The following is a 19,377-nucleotide window of genomic DNA, read 5'->3' on the forward strand; positions in this document are numbered from 1 at the left end:
GGGGACGCCTGGGTGGCTCAGTTGGTTAAGCAGCTGCCTTCGGCTCAGGTCATAATCCCAGCGTCCTGGGATCGAGTCCCACATCGGGCTCCTTGCTCGGCAGGGAGCCTGCTTCTCCCTCTGCCTCTGCCTGCCTCTCTGCCTGTGCTCGCTCTCTCTCCCTCTTTCTCTGACAAATAAATAAATAAAATCTTTAAAAAAAAAAAAAAAAGAAGCACTCCGGTCAGATCTATGCCTTGCCCAAAAGCCTGCCTTCAGAGTTGCTGACACCAGTTAAGAGTACTGTCTCCAAAGATCACTACTGAAAAACAGTTGTATGATCCAGGAGAATTAACTTGTTTACATGTTAGAACTTATTAAGATGTTAGCATGAGTCGCTGCTCAGATCAAGTAGCAGTGGCAGTCAGCTAGCTGAGAATAGATTTCTAAGGCGAGAGGACTTTGAATAGCTAAACGTTGGACAGCAAGAAGGTATAGAGCATGCGTCCCTGTCCAAGGAGGGCAGTTCCTGAGAGAGGGTGCTGGGACAGCCCACGGGCATGGGGTGGCAGGATTTGCTACGAGGATGATCGGGCCATAGTAGAAGAAGGAAGTGGATCAAGAGGCAAAAAGCAAATTTGCTATTTATGCCCAACTTGGGCCACCTCCAGAGTCAGCCACATCTGTCAAGTAGGAAGAAGTCACCTGCCCTCTTGTGCCTAATTCCTCATCTACAAATACTGGTTTGGATTAGATTCCTATTTTGAAATAGGAAGTCAGGATGCTCCTCTTTGTCCCTTTCAGGCCCCCAGTGGGTGAGGGCCATGCAGGTGGGTCCCCAGGCCCCCATCCCACCTTGCACCTCGTGTGTCAGCCCTACTATCTTCAACACGTTGAATTTCCTCTTTTTTTTTTTTTTTAAAGATTTTATTTATTTGACAGACAAAAATCACAAGTAGGCAGAGAGGCAGGCAGAGAGAGAGGAAGGGAAGCAGGCTCCCTGCTGAGCAGAGAGACCGATGCAGGGCTCGATCCCAGGACCCTGCGATCATGACCTGAGCTGAAGGCAGAGGCTTAACTCTGAGCCACCCAGGCGCCCCTTGAACTTATTCTTAAGTTTCTATTTGAAGAAAGGATTCCACGGGACTAGAAGATCTCTAAATTCCCTTCCTGCTATAAATTCTGTGGCTCAATGGTCCTCTTGGCACTATTGAGAAGACAACAGGCAGGTGGTCTAAAATGCACACAAGCAGCATCTCTACTCCCCTCACCAGCCGCCCAGGCAAGGAACAGGGGCTTCCAAGAGACAGAGATCTGGTTGATGGTTACTGGGGAGCTTTTGCTTACTACCAGGAGGGGCTGCAAATTGTGTTGATCACTGGGAGGGGCTGCAAAGATTTAATACACTCCTCAGTGTATCTCGTGTGCATGGAGACAGCAGTGTACTTACCAGTATAAGCCTGAGCTTACTGACTTCCTTTTAACTCTTGGATCAAAACCAAATTCCTCTGGCTGACATTTAAGGCCTGCCACAACTGGTCTCTTATCAAGTCTTGTACCGCTCTCCAAAACATAGCGTGTCTCCTGCAGCCCTCTGCCCTCACAGGCACCCAATATATCCCAGGCATTCCCTTCAGTGTGTCCTTGTACATGCTGTCCACAATCCTGACACGCTCTTTTCCCACTACATTTGGTGTTTCCAAATCACACCAATGCCCCAGGACCCATCTCGAATATTTAACTCTCCAAGAAAGCAAAGCCTTCCCTGACTATTCCAGTCCACACTGTTCCCCGAGTTCTTGTACTTATTCTACGTACTACAGAATTACAGCTTCTTCATGGACGTCACCGTTGGTTATTTCACATGGATAAGCTCTCTTTTCAACTAGACTAAACCATCACTAAGCTCTGACAATAGAGACTCCATGATAAATGCCTAAAGTGGTTCCCACGATGTTGAACGCTGTGCTAAGATTCCTTCCTTTGTACTTGGGCAATGAGACCTTCACAATTTATTTAGCAACACGGGCTTTCTATCAGTCTAAACTCAGTCATTCTCCAATCTAAGAAAATTAACCTTATCTAATAATTCCATCTCACCCAGCCTTTAAAGATGTTTCCCTCCTCCTAGAAGACTTCCTTCGGCAGCCTGGCCCCACAAGCCAGCTCCTGTAACACACTCTGACCTCATTTCAGAATTGACCAGATTCTTGTTTACAGTTAATTAAATCCATACCTGTCTTATTTACGTGTTTTTTGAAATAGGGACCATATCATTCATCCCTCTACTCCCCACTGTGTCCACGACACTGCTTTGTACTATTTGTGAAACTGAACCGGCTCCAATTCCTTGGGAATGGATCCATGTGTTGACTTACCCAAAAGACGGAGCATGTTACCTGCTAAAGGAAAAAAAATAAGCCACTATGTTAGTGTTTTACACAATATTACGAAAATGTGTTGAGGACACTTAAAGCCTGTGGTCCTTTGCAAGCCGGGCAATGACAGCATCGCCCAAATCTTCCAACAGCAATACCTCCATGCGCCAACAGCTACAAGTGGGGCAAAACACACATTTCTGAGTCCTTTATCAAATTAATTGCCATTTCCAGGTTAGGTCTGCAGGTTTCTATATTTAAGAAGTAGAAAGCACCAGCAGTTGGCAGTGGAATTCTTGATGTGCAGTTGCATGAAAGGACTATTTTTATTTTTCTCTGTAATATGAAGAAGCTTTGATCTTGGGCACCTTGCTCAAAGGCTCAGTTCCATACATCGATCTTTTGTGACTCCTTTTACCTGACTGGTTTCCATAAGCCCAGCCTGTCAACAAGAAATACCTCATATATTCTCAAGCTTCACTTCTTCTCAGACACCTTATTCCTTCAAGTCTTGACATATTTTTAAAAGGAATAGCTAATGAAGAAAATCTCTGGCACCCTGTCCATCGGTTTGGGTTGAAATGCGCTAACTTAATGGTTCTTTGTTTTTACAAAATACAAACAGGATCTTATCCCGAGGTATCTTGACCTTAAATTTTTCTGAGAAGTCTGAAAGAGAAGCGGACAAATGTCAACAAGCTTGGGTCTGAAAGACACCAACTTCATTTCTCTCATCTTTCAAATATGCATGAGGCACAAGGAGACTTGAAGGAGGCTGAGCTGAAGGACTCAGAGTGGTCCTAATGGGAATCTCTCTCCCCCATAAAATCTAGGGGTGGAAAGAAAAGCAATGTTGAAAAAGAGGGGATGCGAGGGGAGAACTGGGAAGACTTTTATATTAAAAAAAAAAAAAAAAAAAAGGAAGAAAGAGAGTGAAGAAGAAACAAACCAAAAAAGCAAAAATCCAACCCCCAGCAATGCCTGGAAACTTGCTATGTAACTAACCATCCCTGTTCAGACTTGTCTCCTTTACAGTTTTGGCAGGGACCACAAATGATAGCCTTAAAATGCCACATGAGCATCAGAATATTTTAACAATCCTTCTTGACTGGATGCTTTTCTACGGGCATGGGAGTGAAACAGCACCCTGCAGCTGTGGCAAAGGGCTGAGGTCTCTCTTCATTTCAAGCAGTTGGGAAAGAAGGACCCTTCTCCCTTTAGGGAGGGGAGCGACCCAGGAGGCGTGTGGGGTTTGGGAAGGGCGAAGGAATGGTGGGAAAATGGAAAGAGACCTAAACCCCAGTGTTTCTGCCTGGGAGGTGCAGGCACTTGTGCGAATCAATCTGGTGGTTAGGACATAGATGCTGTCTTCAGCTGTGAAGCAAAACAGAGTCCCAAACCCGAAATTCTGCAGCTGGCCACAGGTCCCCACACCCCTGGGGCAGGACTGGGATCGTTGTACAAACGCCAGTCCCAGCTCTGCTCTAGAAACACATTTTCCTCACACATTTAAGTCCAAGGTCTTCAAGGAGCTTACCACTCTGCTTAGTTGGGCCTAGGAACTGAGAGAGAAAATAGGGAGAATGATGAGAGTACAGACAAGGCGGTGGACAGGGAAGGAGATGCACAAGTGGCTGGAGGCATGTACTGGAGAGATGGAGATGTGGACGAGGAGTCCACAGAAGAGGGAAAGGCGGGTGTAAGGAGCACTGATGTAGAGTGGAGAGTGGAGAGATCATACAGCTGAAACTTTTCGCAAGTGAGAATCAACTTGAGGTAACAAATCATTAGGTCTGGTACAAAGGGTGGTCCTCAACAAACATTAGTGCCCTCCAACATTTCTTCTCCCCCTCAGGACGGTTTTACTCAAAATTTATTGCCCGAGCTTGCTTTCCTCATAGCCTTGGGATGTGTTCTTGTATTCCTGAGAGCCTGTTTTTCTCACCAGAATATCAGGCTGTTGTTTTCAAAATGATAATACTCTCTGCGTGTCAACAAGCACTGGTCCTACCCTCAGCACTGAGGCCACTGGGATGGCTGCCCGGGCAAGGGAGTGTGGGCTCCCCATAGAAAGTGCTGGGGCCATGCAGCCCCTCCACGCAGGGCAACCCAGGGGGATGGGGAAAGAATTCCAGGCTGACACCTTTAGTGGTCTTAGCCTTTTCCTGTGTCCCCAAGCTCTAGCCTTTGAGAACGAGGGTGTGAAGGGGGAGTCTTTCAAACAGGCGCGGTCCTGATGATCACAGTGAACCCTGGCCCTTCAAATACATACTGTGTCCTGGGACCAGCAGCAGCAGAACTGCTCAAGAACTCGTCAGATAATGCAGGATCTTGGGCACCAGCCCAGACCTACTGAATGAGAGTCTGCACGTTAAGGAGTTCCTGGGGTGATTCACATGCACATTAGGGTCTAAGGAGCACTGTTCTTGAAAATGCTTAACCTTTTGACATTCAAAAGCCTTGACATAAAAACACTGGACAGATGGAGGCAAGGGCAGGGGGGTGGGAGGGGCAGCAGAAGGAGCCCCACAAGGAGCAGGGAACTAAGTCCGTAGGATCTTACCTTTGCCCTGGTAGGCTGTGTGAAAACAAATTCCCCAACTGCTCTGGGCAGCACTTTCCCATATATACGGGGATGGGAGTGGACTGCAAGCAACTTCAGGATTCCTTCTAGTTCTAAAGTGTGAGGCCCATGATTCCATTTGACAAGACTCTGTTTTGTTGCCCTCTCTACGCTGAAGTTTGGTTTTAATAGGTAGTTGCAGTATTGAATACAGCTTGGCTTATAGCAGGGCTCAGTAAGTATTTGTTGAAAGAAGTGATACAAATACGAGTCTATTCTCTTCAAGCTACTCCTCAAAAAACAAAAAGGAGCCGTAAGCTTCCAAGACAGTATACCACCCCAGAGTACCAGTATAGGCACTTCTCAGGGCAACGGACATAAGTTAAAATATCTTGCTAAGGCAGCTTTTAAGTAATCTATTTGGGAAATTCACTCGTATATGAAACTACACAGTGGCGTGGCCCCTCATTCTGGAACATCTGTGGAACGAAAGTGTTAACAACTGTATCTCCTGGGTAGCAGGTTGGAGACATGGTCATTCCATTTTTCTTGAATGAGTCTATGGCCTCCGAAGAAAAGTCCAGGCGCCCTGTAACGTGACTACTATTTCACTCAACACTCATCCTTCATCTTCTTTCTCAAGGCGATGGGAGACACAAGGATGCACAAAACCACATCGGTAGTTCTCCATCTGACTGCATTTTAGAATCTCCTGGAGAGTTTTAAAACTACCAGTACCTGGCTCACGCTCTCAACCAAAAAAATAAATCACGGGTGTACAAATATCTCTTCAAGATTCTGCTTTCAATTCATTTGGGTCTATACCCAGAAGTAGAACTGCTAGGTCATATGGTAATGCTATATTTAATTTTTTTAGGAAATGCCATGCTATTTTTTTTCATAGTGGCTATACCATAAAGAGTTTTTTAAAAAAATAATAATAGCAGGGGCACCTGGGTGGCTCAGTGGGTTAAAGCCTCTGCCTTTGGCTGAGGTCATGATCTCAGGGTCCTGGGATCGAGCCCCGCATCTGGCTCTCTGCTCAAGAAAGGGAGCCTGCTTCCCTTTCTCTGCCTGCCTCTCTGCCTACTTGTGATCTCTGTGAAATAAATAAATCTTAAAAAAAAAAAATAGCAAATACTTTCATGATACTGTTATGTGAAAAAAGTGAAGCTCTAACTTATATATATAGTCAAGCCACAACTATGTTAAAAAAAAAAAAAAGCCCAGGAGCAAAGATGAAGTAAGTATATATAGAAAACCATGAACTAACAATAGTGGCTTCCACTGGATGTTGGTAAGAGCTGACTGACAGTCTCTTCTTTTCCAAATTTCATACTTGCCTAACCTTCTATGATAAGCATACACTACACTGATGATGAAGAAAAAAAAAAAAGCGAAAAAACATTTCGTAGGGCACATTTTTCCTCCCGGTCATCATGTCATCCATTGCACTGAGCCTGACGGTTCAGTGAGTTCACCACATTTGTATGAAGGGAAACATATACACAATACCTCTTCCTTTTAAAACCAAATTGATTTCTGAAAAATTTTAAGCCCAATATAGTAATAATTCTAACTCTCGATCAAAATAGTAAGTCTTTTCTCCTCTTAGGCCTCTCTGACAGGGCTTTCAGAAAATCCTTCCTATGTAGGCAGGGCCTGTGGTCCAGCTGGGGCTGCAGAGCTGGGGCCGGCCCGTTAGCCTCCCCAGGGCGCTGCTGAGTGCCCTCCAGGGGGGCCCGCGGCCAGCCTCTCCAGGCCCGCCAGCTACCCCTATGTGCACTCTGCTTGTGGCCTGGGTCAGCTTCCCTTTCCTTCAGTAGTTGAGGAACGGTGCTCCTACCGTGAGAGAGACACTGACCTGGACGGAGAAGGGAGGCCTGGAGGCAAAAGGGGAAGGAACGTGAAGGATTAACGAGCTGACTTCCATAAAGGTTTTGACATCTTGGAATGAAAAGCGGCCTGTAAGAGCAGAAGCCCAGGCCTCTACTCTGGCCACGTTGCCAGCTGGCCGTTCATCACCAAAAATTCCCCACAACTCCATGGCTATTGCTTAACCACCTCATATAAATCCCAATTAATCTTGCAAAGTCAAAACATAAATATATGACAAAGTCTTTATTTTATGTGCCCTCAATTTCAGGGTCAAAATTTACAAAACCGAATTGATTATCCAGTGGCTCCAATGAACACTTTTTTTTTTTTTTTTTTTAACTTTCTTTGGGAATAAAAAGACAAATAAGTGACACCCTCACTAATGTGTATGTACTTAGCAGACTGAGGAACTCAGGCTAATAAATTTTAGAAGAAAAAAGGTGTCGGTGCTAAAATTTAAACTAGCTTTCTTTTCTTTTCTTTTTTTTTTTTGGCAATAACATTAATGTTTCATAGCTTATACTCAAAAGATACAGAAAAGCCTTAGTAGGCACAAAGGAACATTTATTCGTCTTTCATATGTAAATTGCTAGGGACATAAAGAGCCTCTTGAGCAGGGGAACTGGGAATACTCCACATTGCAATGTCTTTCATGGGAAAGGCAGGTGATAATGTGAAATAGTGGTCGGCTTCGAGAAGGGCCCATCAGGACCCAGAATGGGCTCCTGTGAGCATGGAGGTGTTAGTGCACGCACTCACCTCCCAGGGCAATGACCTCAAAGGACCTCAGGGACAAGGCAGGCATGTCTCACAGGACAGGCTGAAACTTCGTCATTTAAGTTCAGTGTTCTCCTTTCCTATTCAGGAACCTCAAGGTTATCATGCTAATGATGTGGATAATACAGAGAAACTGATACATGGCTTTGGAAGGGATGGTGCTCTGCCAGTGTGTTTTCCTCCCAAACTTTATTTCAGGCTCTGAACACATCCTGATTAACACAGTAAAAGTGCGTGGGGAGCAAGAGGAAGCCTGGTGTTAGGAACCACCTACAGACCACCCACAAAGTATAAAGTTCACACTTGGATCATAAAGAGTGGACTGTACTGGAAACATAAAAGTGGCTTTCCTGGACTCTGGGCAAGGAAGGTGGAAACACAGTGAACTGCGGTGATTCATGCTTTTGTTTTCTAGGGCTGAAAAAATCATGGAGAAAAATAAGAGAAGGTGTGTGTGTGTGTTGGGGGTGGGGTAGTAATGATGCTGGAAGCCTCACAGGAAAATTGCAATAGGGACCAGAGGGAAAGTTAAAAGAGGACAGGAGGGCCCCTCCAGCTGAAGAGGAGGCTGATGGCAGCTTGGTCATCCATCTTCAGGCACTGACCCCACAGCATGAAGGTCCATTCAGAGGGTTGGCCTGTGACACCATCTCCTCCTTTCCGTCCAACAAGAAGGGATGGGCTCAAGAAGCCAGCAGAGGTTGAATATCTATGAAACCCATGAACGGGGACGCCTGGGTGGCTCAGTTGGTTAAGCAGCTGCCTTCGGCTCAGGTCATGATCCCAGTGTCCTGGGATTGAGTCCCACATCGGGCTCCTTGCTCGGCAGGGAGCCTGCTTCTCCCTCTGCCTCTGCCTGCCTCTCTGTCTGCCTGTGCTCGCTCTCTCTCCCTCTCTCTCTGACAAATAAATAAATAAAATCTTTAAAAAAAAAAAAAAAAAAAAAAGAAACCCATGAAGGGGCAGCAGGCTAAGGGGCAGAAATGCCTATAAAGCACTTGTAGAACAGGAAATTTAGGATTCTGTCTTGGGGTGGGCCTGGCTAAAAGCAGAGGTTTCATTCAATAGCATGGCTCCTGGAGAGCCCTGACTTCCTGATCCCTACACACAAAACCTAGGAGGACCTGGCCGGCTACTGATAAACAGAAGAGAGCACAAATGTGATCACAGTTCCCTATTCTCCCAAGAAAGGCAGCCTAGGGGAGTTACCTCCCCTAGCCACACAGAAGGCAATGATACTAGGCTCAGTCAGAGAATCAGTTTATGGCCAGTCAACTCCTGCTCTCTACATGAGAGAAAGAAAACACAGACTGGTCTAAAAAACGAGCGTTAACCATCACTTTACTGGCATCTCACACATGAGAGAATCTCTCCATCAGTATTTGTCCAGAGCTATAGGTGCTTAGACAATACGTGGAGACTCACTCAACCACACACCGAGAAGTCTTTCAATGGCTCCCTTTCACCAAGAGGTTTCCTTGAGGAGCTTTCACTGTGTGGCCTCCGTGGATTTCCGTAGCCTCGTGTACCTTCTACAAGGTTCCAGAAGAGCTGACTTGTTTACCGCTCTCCATGTTTGCCATGCCATGTCACACAGCCACATCTTTGCTGCTGACATTACCAGAGCCCAGAATGCCTTACGTGCCCTGGCCACTTGCCGAAATGTTGCTCATCTCTGGAAGGCCCTTTGCTGCCCCTCCTCTGGGCTACTCCTGGGCTCACCACACACATTTTTTATTTCCCTTGCCATATGTGATGAAAATTATTTATCTACACATCTTTCTCACCTCCTGGATTTGAGTTCCTTGAAACCAGAGCTAGTTTTTCTCTCTCTTTGCATCCCTTCCATCTCCTAACACAAAGGTCAGTGTGCAGCTGGTGTTGGACAAGACTTTGTTGGATTACAGTGACTTGTGGGCCTGTACTGCCTGTTTCCTGCCTTTGCATATAAGGTGGGGAACCAACAAAAGTGAGCGAAGGGACATTTTTTGAAAAACGAAAAGGCTGGTAAGTTAGATAATCAATACATTGATTTCTAATTGAATGCAAGATACTTTGGCATGGAATGTGGTGGCCTGTGGGCCTCTTGTGCGGGAATGTACAGAGGATGTACGGGGGGCCCTCGCAGTAACAATGTGCAACCAATATCAGACTCTTGCAACATGGGTTTGACCATATTGTTACAAAGAGGACTCCCTGTGTTTGGAATGAGAGATTCTTTTTATTCCCTCTTTCACATAGTAAATGTCCTAAGTTATAGAATAAATGAAGAACGGCGAGAATGAAAAAACAAATGTCTCCACCCTCCTTTGCCTCCATTATTCAAGCTATTCTCCTGCCTACCTAGAAAGGGGGCAACCTGTACGTCTTTTTCTTGTTCATGCTCTACTGGTCTCTCTGTGCCTGTTCAAGTCTTACCCCAATCTCTAATCTACGAACTGCCGTGGCACCTAAGAGTTTGCACCACATGATTGAGTCAATTACTGCCTTTTACCGCCATGATATTTGACACAGGGCTGGGCACATGGCAGGTATTAATAAAAACAAGCTGATCGGTAGACTGATAAAAGGCCATATTACAAGTCCCCCAGCCATATAGCCGTTTCAGAAAAACTATCAAGAAAATATTTTTCTTTCTTTCCCACAACCCAAAGTTCTAAAAAGATAAATACTCCAATAAGTTTAGAAAACTCATGCCAATGACTTTTTAAAACTCCCACAACTAGAAACAGCCATTCTCCAATGTATCCCTAACCCCTGATAACTCCTTACTCATGTGGGGTTTTAACATACCTCTTGGCCAGCCAGAGTTTGGCTCTGGTACAGACAGCAACGTCAGCCAGCTCCTGCTGAAAGTCTGTATTCAGTCTGTACTTGGAGTCTGTGCAGGCTTGTAACAAATGAAAAACCTAAACCAAAAAGGAGAAAAAAGCAACATCCTGCTGTGAAAATATATTTTTCCTAAATGTTCAGTTCCTCCCCATTAGGTTTCCTCAAAATATTCCCCTCAAAGGAAATAGACACCTGCAGAATGGGGCTCTGGTCTCCACACAGGAAGCAAGCTGGTTTGGGAGGACGTAGCAAGTGGCAGGAAACCTAAGCCCTCCGTCCCTACCTCTGCTCTGGGTCCCCCTGCGCAATTCCAAACAAGGGTGACTACTCAGTGACCAAACACTCATTTGATATAAGAGCTTATTAGTTCCAACAGCCTATCAAGTGATTTTAGCAAAGAAAGGCAAACACCTTGCTCTCTGTGACCTGTCTAACGTGAAAAAAATGTGCCTTGTCAAGTCAAAGTCTCACGGCAGAGGAAAAATCAACAGTTTCACAGTCCAAACTGGTTTGTGGGTTGGGTTTATCAGAACAGTCTTGGCCAAAGAAGCAGGCCACGACGACGCATGCCTTTGCAAACACGAATGGTGATGTCTATAAACGATCTTGATTTTCTTCCGCAGTTTTCCACTGCGGAAGACATGGAGTGGAAGCAGCAAAACAGACACAAGCTACTCTCACTCTGACATGACATGATGTAGGAGAACTGGGCAGAGAAGGACACATCATCTAGTTGCCTCCACTTAGAATGAAGGCCGCAGATTCAGCAGACACATGACTGTGTATTTGTGTGCACAGCTCATGTAAGCATGTCGTGGTTCACACTGAGTGATGACACCAACAGCACTCTGTGAGGAGTCCAAAGCTGCAGCAGAGAGAGAGGACTAAGGCACAGACAAGCTCCTCTGACCTTAGCCAGTGCCAAGGAGTGTGAGGACGCATGTCAGAGAGCTCCTTTGGTCTCCTCATCTCAACCAAGCGGAATCAGTGGGCGGAGCAAAGCCAGTATGCATAAACACACTGAGAACTTGGAAAGTCCATTTTAATAATCAGTTTGCTTCCCTTCCCTATTGTATCCTTCACCGGAGCTACAGGTGACTCTTTCAAAGTGACAAGATTTAGCTTTCTCTTCTCTTCCTCTCCAGCCGATGAGAGTCTAAGCGAGAGTTAAATAGGGAGGCGAATAATGAGAAGAAGCAAGAGGCCAAGACAAAAGAGATCCAGAATCATCAGAGCCTGAACAAGAATGAGCTAGCAGTTTTCCTGGATCAGGCATCTGCAGTCACCAACAACAAATTGTGTAGAGAATTTTTTTTTTTTAAATTGTGATTACTTTACTATATGTAAGTACTATTTTTTTTTTTTTTTTGTCTAAACAGACCTAATTGTGTAGGAGAATGCACACAAGTCCCAATGTAGAGACTGCAAATGCTTTCTCTAATAATGGATCTGTTATTTCAGAGGCAACAGATCAAGTATCACTACTTCACCCGCAGGGACCCAAACCGCCCATCGTGAAGTCTGGAGAAATGGGTCTGGCTGGGGCTTCTGTTCTTCTGTGGTGACTGCCAGAGTGAAAAAAACAGCTCCTTCTGCCCGAATCCCCGCTATCCTGACAGAGCTGGCAAAGTCACTGGGCCTTGCTTTACTTTCCTCCACAGCTGCACAAAACCAACCACTGGGGCTTTTCATGGTGTCACAGAATCGTAATTAATCAGCAGTCAGCAGTCACAGCATACATGACTGTGGAATTTACTTGTAAAGAAACCTGTGAGATTTTCGAATGCCTCTCATTTAGAAGCAATCACCTCAAAAATAACTCCTGATGGATGTTTAAACTTAGTCCTATATTTGCTCACCTTCCTTGGCAAAAACAAGGCTGTTTTTGAAACGCTTGGTAGCTCTGGCTTATGAAAATCAGCCTCCAGGTCCATCAATTCTGTCACCTTGGGCACAACCCAGACAACAATTGTGATCCTGGTTATTCACCAGGAACAGAGAGCGATCTATTTACACAGGACAACTGCAGAGGGAGGTACACTTACGAGAACCACGGTGGAAGGAAGCATGGAGGAGAGACAGGGCGAGGAAGTGAAAGACAGGGTCACAGAAGTCAAGGGAAAAGTGGGCAGGGAAGGGGAGGAAGGGGAGAAGACAGAGGGAGGGGGGAGGAAAGGACAGTTTTGTAGGCCTATGTGTGGAACAAGTTACTGTGTTTGAGATCTTTTTTTTTTCTTCAAGAAAATTAATGACTATATTTGAATACACGGCTATCTTCCCCTGACATTTAGAGGGTCTGTTTTAATTTGTCCAAGAAAAATGAGGCCATCCTTTGGTGTGAAGTCCAGACATGGGGCCAGGCCTCTGGCACTATGGTCCAAGGTCAGGTCCAGGAGCCCCAGGCAGCTCCCAGGAAGGTTATCTGCCCATCAGTCGGAAAAGACTGCGAGGGCAATTCCTCCTGCTTTCCCCTTCTCTGAAAGTTCTGGTCCAGGAGAACCTCTGGTCTAGGAGCGTGGACTAGGCCAGGCCTGGGATAACTTGCAATACAGGACCACACTGAACCAAACAGATACCAAAACTGTGCGACCCACTGAATGCATGTGAGAGCTCCGAGAAGGGAAGTGTCATTTTAGGGCTCTCAAATTTGCAATATGATTCAAATATTCAGTCCACAGAAATTTACTAAACAACTACTGGGCGCGGTCCTAGGAGTGGCAGCACAGAACACACGAGCACCTGTTCCCCGCAGCCTACACTCTAGTTACGGGTAAGTGGAAAATCCATAGCTTCCCCACCCCTGCCTGGTCTCGATGTACGACCTACATGGCGGCATCACCATCCCCATCTTCTTCTGCTTGACCTCATCCTTGACCAAGCCCGGCACACAGCAGGAATGCAATGAGCGTCTGCTGAATTGACGTCGCGCTGCGGTGCCTCTTCGTATACCAACACTGCCTGTAGGACACGTGCCCTTGGGTTTGGTGAGCTCCTGCAACCCCGACTAAGGAGTGGAAACACCACTGCACTCCTTGCTGCAGCAGGGAGAGCAGGGAGGCTAGGTCAGTAGTGGAAATGCAGCCCTACAGGGTGGGTAGCAGGTGGTACAGGCTTGGGAGCCAGGTGGACATGGTGTAGAACCAGTTACTAGCTATGGGGCTTGGGGCAACTTATTTAACCTCTGCTTCCTCGGTAAACAGTATATAACAGTCTCTGTTATAGGGCTATAGAGAGATTTAAAGGAATATATAGTACTTGGCACCCATTAGGCACCTGATAAAAATCTTAGTTCTCTTCCTTTTTCTGTCTGCCCCTTCCCTTCTAGCCCCCATTCCAAAAATAAACATTCAGAGAAGGCTTTGCAGAAAAAGTCATATTCCTATTCGGCCTTTAAACAAATCTGGTCAGAATCCAGGGAAGACCACGCAAGCAGAGAGGAACTGAATTATAAAAAAAAATATTAAAAGGTATTAAAATATCAGTATTGCCAACCAAAACAACAAACCTTAATGTAAACTGTGGACTTTAGTTAATAATGATGGGTCAATACTGGTTCATTGATTGTAACAAACATACCCTTCTAATGCAAGATACTAAAAACAGGAGAAAACTAGGGAGGAAAGGAGTATGTGGGAACTCTCTGCTCATTTTTTCTGTAAATCCCGAAATTGTTCTTAAAACATCCTATGAATGGAAAGAAAATATTAGGACTGCTCGGGGACAGCAAGTAGTTGTGTATGGCGAGAGCAAAGTCAAGTGTGTGCAAGGCGGTAGGAGACACAGCTGCCAAGAGGGGTCAGGTTGGAATGAGGATCTAAAAAGCACCACCAAGGGACCTCTGTTCTGCAGGCGGCACAGGCCCCTTTAGAGACCGTGCTCACATAATCAGATCTGCAATTTGGAAAGGAAAGGTCAGGACATTGTGGAGGCTGGATAAAAAGGGGCAGGATGACCAAGATTGCTATCAGTCTAGACTACAGGTGGTCAGGGTCAAAGCCAGAGGCTGAAAGCCAAGGATGGCAGTGGGCCCAAAGTGGCTGCAGATGTTTTCTTCAACCTGCACAGTATTATTTTTAAATTGCCACTTATGAATTGGGAGATTTCACACCAAAATCATCCTGATTTCCAACTTCTTCTGAAACATTAGAAGACCTGGGGACCGCAGGCCCATGCTCCTACACGGTAACAGGCATGTGGGGGCGGGTTCACTGCCATGCCACAACTGCCTGTTACTCACGGGACTAAGGTGGAGTATCAGTGTCATTTATCACCGCTTTCTTGCCTTTTTTTTTTTTTTTTTAAACTTTTGGAGAATCAAGAAAGAGGAAAGTTAAGTATTTATTGAACCCAAATCTCTATCAAAACTTTAAAAACAAAGGATTGGACCAAGAGGGCTGTGTGTTTATGACAGTCCCCCTCATTCACTCATCTGCTTGGTGCTGATAGGACTCTGATTTTGTGAAAGCCCCAATCTAGATGGTAAGAGGAGTGGAATGGAGAGGAAAAGTATACACTTGAGAGACATTTTAGAAGCTGGAGAAGCTTGGGGTGCCTGGGTGGCTCAGTGGGCTAAGCCTCTGCCTTTGGCTCAGGTCATGATCTCAGGGTCCTGGATTGAGCCTGGCATCGGGCTCTCTGCTCAGTGGGGAGGCCTCTTACCCCTCCCCTTCTGCCTACTTGTGATCTCTCTCTCTGTCAAATCAATCAATCAATCAATCAATCATTTAAAAAAAAAAAAAGAAGAAGAAGAAGCTGGAGAAGCAGGATTTGGCAACTTGGCATTTAGATGTGGAGTTGAAGGTCAGAAAAGAGCCTCTTCACTCAGGCAGCTGGTGATGGAAAGCCATCGTCCAAGACAGGGACCACAAGGGAACATGCAGGTTTGGGAATGAGGGAAGGGGACCTCAGGAGTTTGGTTAGGAACATCCGTGTGGTGATTGCTCTAGTCAGTGGTAACTTATCTCACACAGCAAGAAATCTTTCGAGAGTGAAAAGAAGCTCTATGAATGAACACCATGGGACGGGACGAAGCAAGGCAGAGGGTTGCCTCTGGCCTCTGCAGGCCCTTGGAGAAAGACTAGAGTGGACTTAGAGGTGTCTTCAGCAAAAGCAGCAGCAGAAAGCTTTGCTGACCTAAGGCGGTTATGAGACGGAGAAAAAGAAAGCACATGTCAACAACCAGGCACACACCAGCAGCCCTGCCCATGACTGTCGTGGGCAACGGGACCACAAGGGGTGCCCTCAGGAGGGGAGGCTGGGCAGCAGAGGGGAGTGGGCTAGCGTTCTTGCCCGAGATGCAAGCCCTGATGTATTTCTGGAGGACTGAAGGAAAATCTAGAGAACCTGCAAGCAGTTCCTCTTTGCCCACTCCCGCCCCACTCTAACCACAGAGAGAATTGGGGCAGCCCCCAAGCATGTGTGTAAAGCACAGGGTCCATTTGGGCAACTCTGAATCTTAAAAGCGACTTCGCAAGAGCAAATATAATGCTCTTTGAATAAATGCCACAGGCCTGAAAAGGGTCATGAGGCAGATCCCTGAAAAAACTTGCACCGCACCAGTAAAATATGTCTGGTTTACGCTGCTAGACTAAAATAGTGACCTGTGTTAGACAAGATCAAGATGATATATGGCTGTTTGGGAATGCAACGCTGAGATGGGTTTCCTCTTCACCAAGCATGGCTTCCAGGCAATTTTCCCCCCTTATAAAATCAACAGCAGCTGAGCTCCAGAATCAGCAGGATCCAGCAATAACAGGCTCAGGTTAGGCAGACTGTGAAAAAGGACAACTCCAAAGAGAAAAGAGGCGTTCATTTCAGAGGTCAGATATAAATCAGCTTCTGTGTACCGTAATCATTAACAATCCCAAACTCAGAGGATCAACGAATCTATCCACTTTCTGCAGCTGTATTTTTCTAAAAACATATCCTCTTCTTCATTTGCAGCATGCAGACTTCGGGAGAACGTTTTTGCCCCTATCACACTCAGCCAAGTATAAAATTTCTGGATCTGCCATTTTTGCCTCGGCTTCTTTCTGCGCTGCTCCAACCCCCACAGCGAAGTCAGAGCCACATTTTTCCAACCCCAGTGTTTACACAGGATTTTATTTCGGCTGGTAAAACATCTGTATTTTTTCAGGGACTTAAATAAATGATCTATGCCGGGAATGTACAGTATAGGGTGATGTCAGGCCCCTTTTTCTCTCGACTCACTGGGCAGAACAGGCAAACATTGTTTCAGCCTGTAGCTGGGAATGTGAATATTTATCCTGTCGACTTAATTCATACAAACAGAACGAAAGGCAGGCAGGCAGAAGTATTTTATGGCTTTAAGTGAGGCTGAAAGTGGGGGAGGGTGTGAGAAGGGGGATGACAGAGGGAGGAATCTCAACTTTCTAATTCACCGAAACACGCTTAATCATATAAATGCGGAGAAAGAGATACAGCAAAAATTATTTAAAAGGTGGACTGCATTAGTATGTGTTTATAGGTGGTATGTGTGGGGGAGTAGGAGATGGGAAACTGAGAGACAGAAGAGTTTTCTAACTTCTATTTCCTTCCTAATCATTACAGTAAGGGTTAGGATATAACTGTTTTCTGCTTCAGGCCCATTAATCTTATCACCATCCAGACCACAGACTTCTCAGGGCATCCCTCTTAGCCTCTGACTTCCACCCAGCAGGCAATGGTGCTCATTGGGTATCTGCCTATGTCATCTATACAGACAGCTCGGCATCTTTTTCTTTTCTTTCTTCTTCTTTATTTTTTTAATCAACAGCCCCATGGACGGGAGGCATGACCCTGGAACACTTGAGCTACTCAACCTGGTCATCCCTACAAGAAAGGGCTTGGTGGGCATGTGCCACCCACAGTTACCCACCAATGCTAGAGGATAGGCTGGGAAGCATTTCAAGTGGTTGCACCTCCAAACCTCAACTTGTTTATCAGATGAGAACACATCCTTCAGAAGGTCTTGGTAAGTTCCCAAAAGGTGACACTTGGCTGTGTTGTGCTGTTGCTGCCAGGAAAAGGGTGCTAATTCTGAAGTGTGATTACTTCCTAGCTGACACTGGCTCAGGGAAGAGAATTGCAGTAAATAGGCCCCTGAATCTCTTTAAGGACTAAAATGTACACAAACACGAAGTGTGTAGGGGCCTGAAAAGTCACTTTGTGTGTCAATGCTTTCCCTCCTTTCTATTAACACTCCCCTGTTCTAGTTCAAGAACCAAAGATCCTATGCCTAGAAGATGAAAACAACTCATTGGTCCCTACCTCCAAAGCTTATTTTACACATGGCTGCAGAGAAACTTCCTTAAAGCCCTGATTGTATCACTCCCAAGTTCAAAATCCTTCAACAACTTCCAACCGCCTAAAGAATTTGCTAGGCACTGAAGTCTTGACCTACCTTTCTGGTTTTTACCTCCTTCTTCCTCCACTTCACATACCTATTTTGTGGCTAAATGGGACAATTTCCCATTCCTGACAACTTACAAATGCTTTTCTGTCCAGAATGTTCCTTCTGTTTCTCCCACCATCACGCTCTCCAACTCTACCTGTTGAAATTCCTTTCATACTGTAAAGGCTCAGCGACCACCACCCCCTCCATAAAACCTTCCTCAGCTTTCATCAACCGCCATCTCCCTCCCCACCACCAACACATACTCTTTTCTTACTCAGTGCCCAACAGCTCATTTCATTTGATTAAAAAAAAATTTTTTTTTTAAATTTTGTCATCATGGTTCTCAATCTACAATTGAGAAGTACAGCTTTCCCGAAGTATAGCTCTTTGAAGGCAAGGACTATGTCCTGTTCTTCACAGTCCCTGGGGCCCCAAGGATATGTAGCTTTGTCTGGTGGAGAGGGGGGCTCTGTGAATGGAGCGTTTATTGATTTGGAATTGTTCCATGCCTCCTTGCCATGGGTGGCAGGGGCAGAGCCTATGTTCACAGCAGCAGCCAGGTACTAAACATGACCTCTCTACACGGGCCCCATGCAAAGGCACTGGGAGAAGTACACAGTATTAATAAGAGAGTGAGTATTCATTTGTCTTAGATTATCTCTAGCCTGGTGCTCCAAATTTTACAGTGCAATTAGGGATCCCCTCACCCAGAAGAAGCATCAAGGGCCCCAAGCTACTGGGTAAGAGTGAGGTTTAGAAAGAGATGTCAAAGGTATTCAGTGATAACCCAACATCCCAACAAAAGCTTGCATATAAAGCATTAATTTATTAGGGCACCTGGCTGGCTCAGTCAGTGGAGCATGAGACTATTGATCTTAGGGTTGTGAGTCTGAGCCCCACACTGGGTGCAGAGATTGCTTAAAAATAAAATCTTTAAAGAAAAACAAACAATTTACTAAACACGGATATAATATCTGCTCTAATCAAAGAGTTACTAACTTTGGAACATAGATACCTTTCTGTAAAGCTACATATAGAGTTTTTTTTTTAAAGATTTTATTTATTTATTTGACAGAGATCACAAGTAGGCAGAGAGGCAGGCAGAGAGAGAGGGGAAGCAGGCTCCCTGCTGAGGAGAGAGCCCGATGTGGGGCTTGATCCCAGGACCCTGAGGTCATGACCTGAGCTGAAGGCAGAGGCTTAACCCACTGAGCCACCCAGATACCCCAAAGCTACATATAAAATGTTTTAAATGACAAATTATTTATTTGTAATATAACCCCCAGTTTAACTTATTTAGGAAGCTTTATTACACTTGCCAATTTATCTTTTCTATCTATCTGGATCTTCAACTATTGAGTTTCCTTAAAGACAATACTGAGATCAATAAGCATCTCTTTGAGGTACGAAAACTTATTACTGAAAAATAACATGGATAATTTGTTCACTCAAGACAGTTAACTTTAGCAATACAGGAGGAAGGAAACTGGTAGTGGAATAAATGAAACAATATTAGTTATAAATCAATAACTGTTCAAGCTGAATGATGGGTACAGGAGATTCATTATATTATT

At 45.3% G+C, this 19,377-nt stretch overlaps 1 protein-coding gene across 6 annotated transcripts in view; it reads right to left on the reverse strand.

The window, feature by feature from the left end:
* The window catches only part of THADA (THADA armadillo repeat containing), a 321,965-nt gene that overhangs the window by 87,444 nt on the left and 215,144 nt on the right, over nt 1-19,377 (reverse strand). For all 6 annotated transcript variants that reach the window (XM_044263601.1, XM_044263604.1, XM_044263603.1 and 3 more), the window contains one exon: nt 10,369-10,484. In XM_044263601.1, the coding sequence (XP_044119536.1) occupies nt 10,369-10,484 (116 nt within the window). The remainder of the gene's footprint in view (nt 1-10,368; nt 10,485-19,377) is intronic.

The sequence above is a fragment of the Neovison vison genome, chromosome 8, assembly GCF_020171115.1.
Source record: "Neovison vison isolate M4711 chromosome 8, ASM_NN_V1, whole genome shotgun sequence".
NCBI lineage: Eukaryota > Metazoa > Chordata > Mammalia > Carnivora > Mustelidae > Neogale > Neogale vison.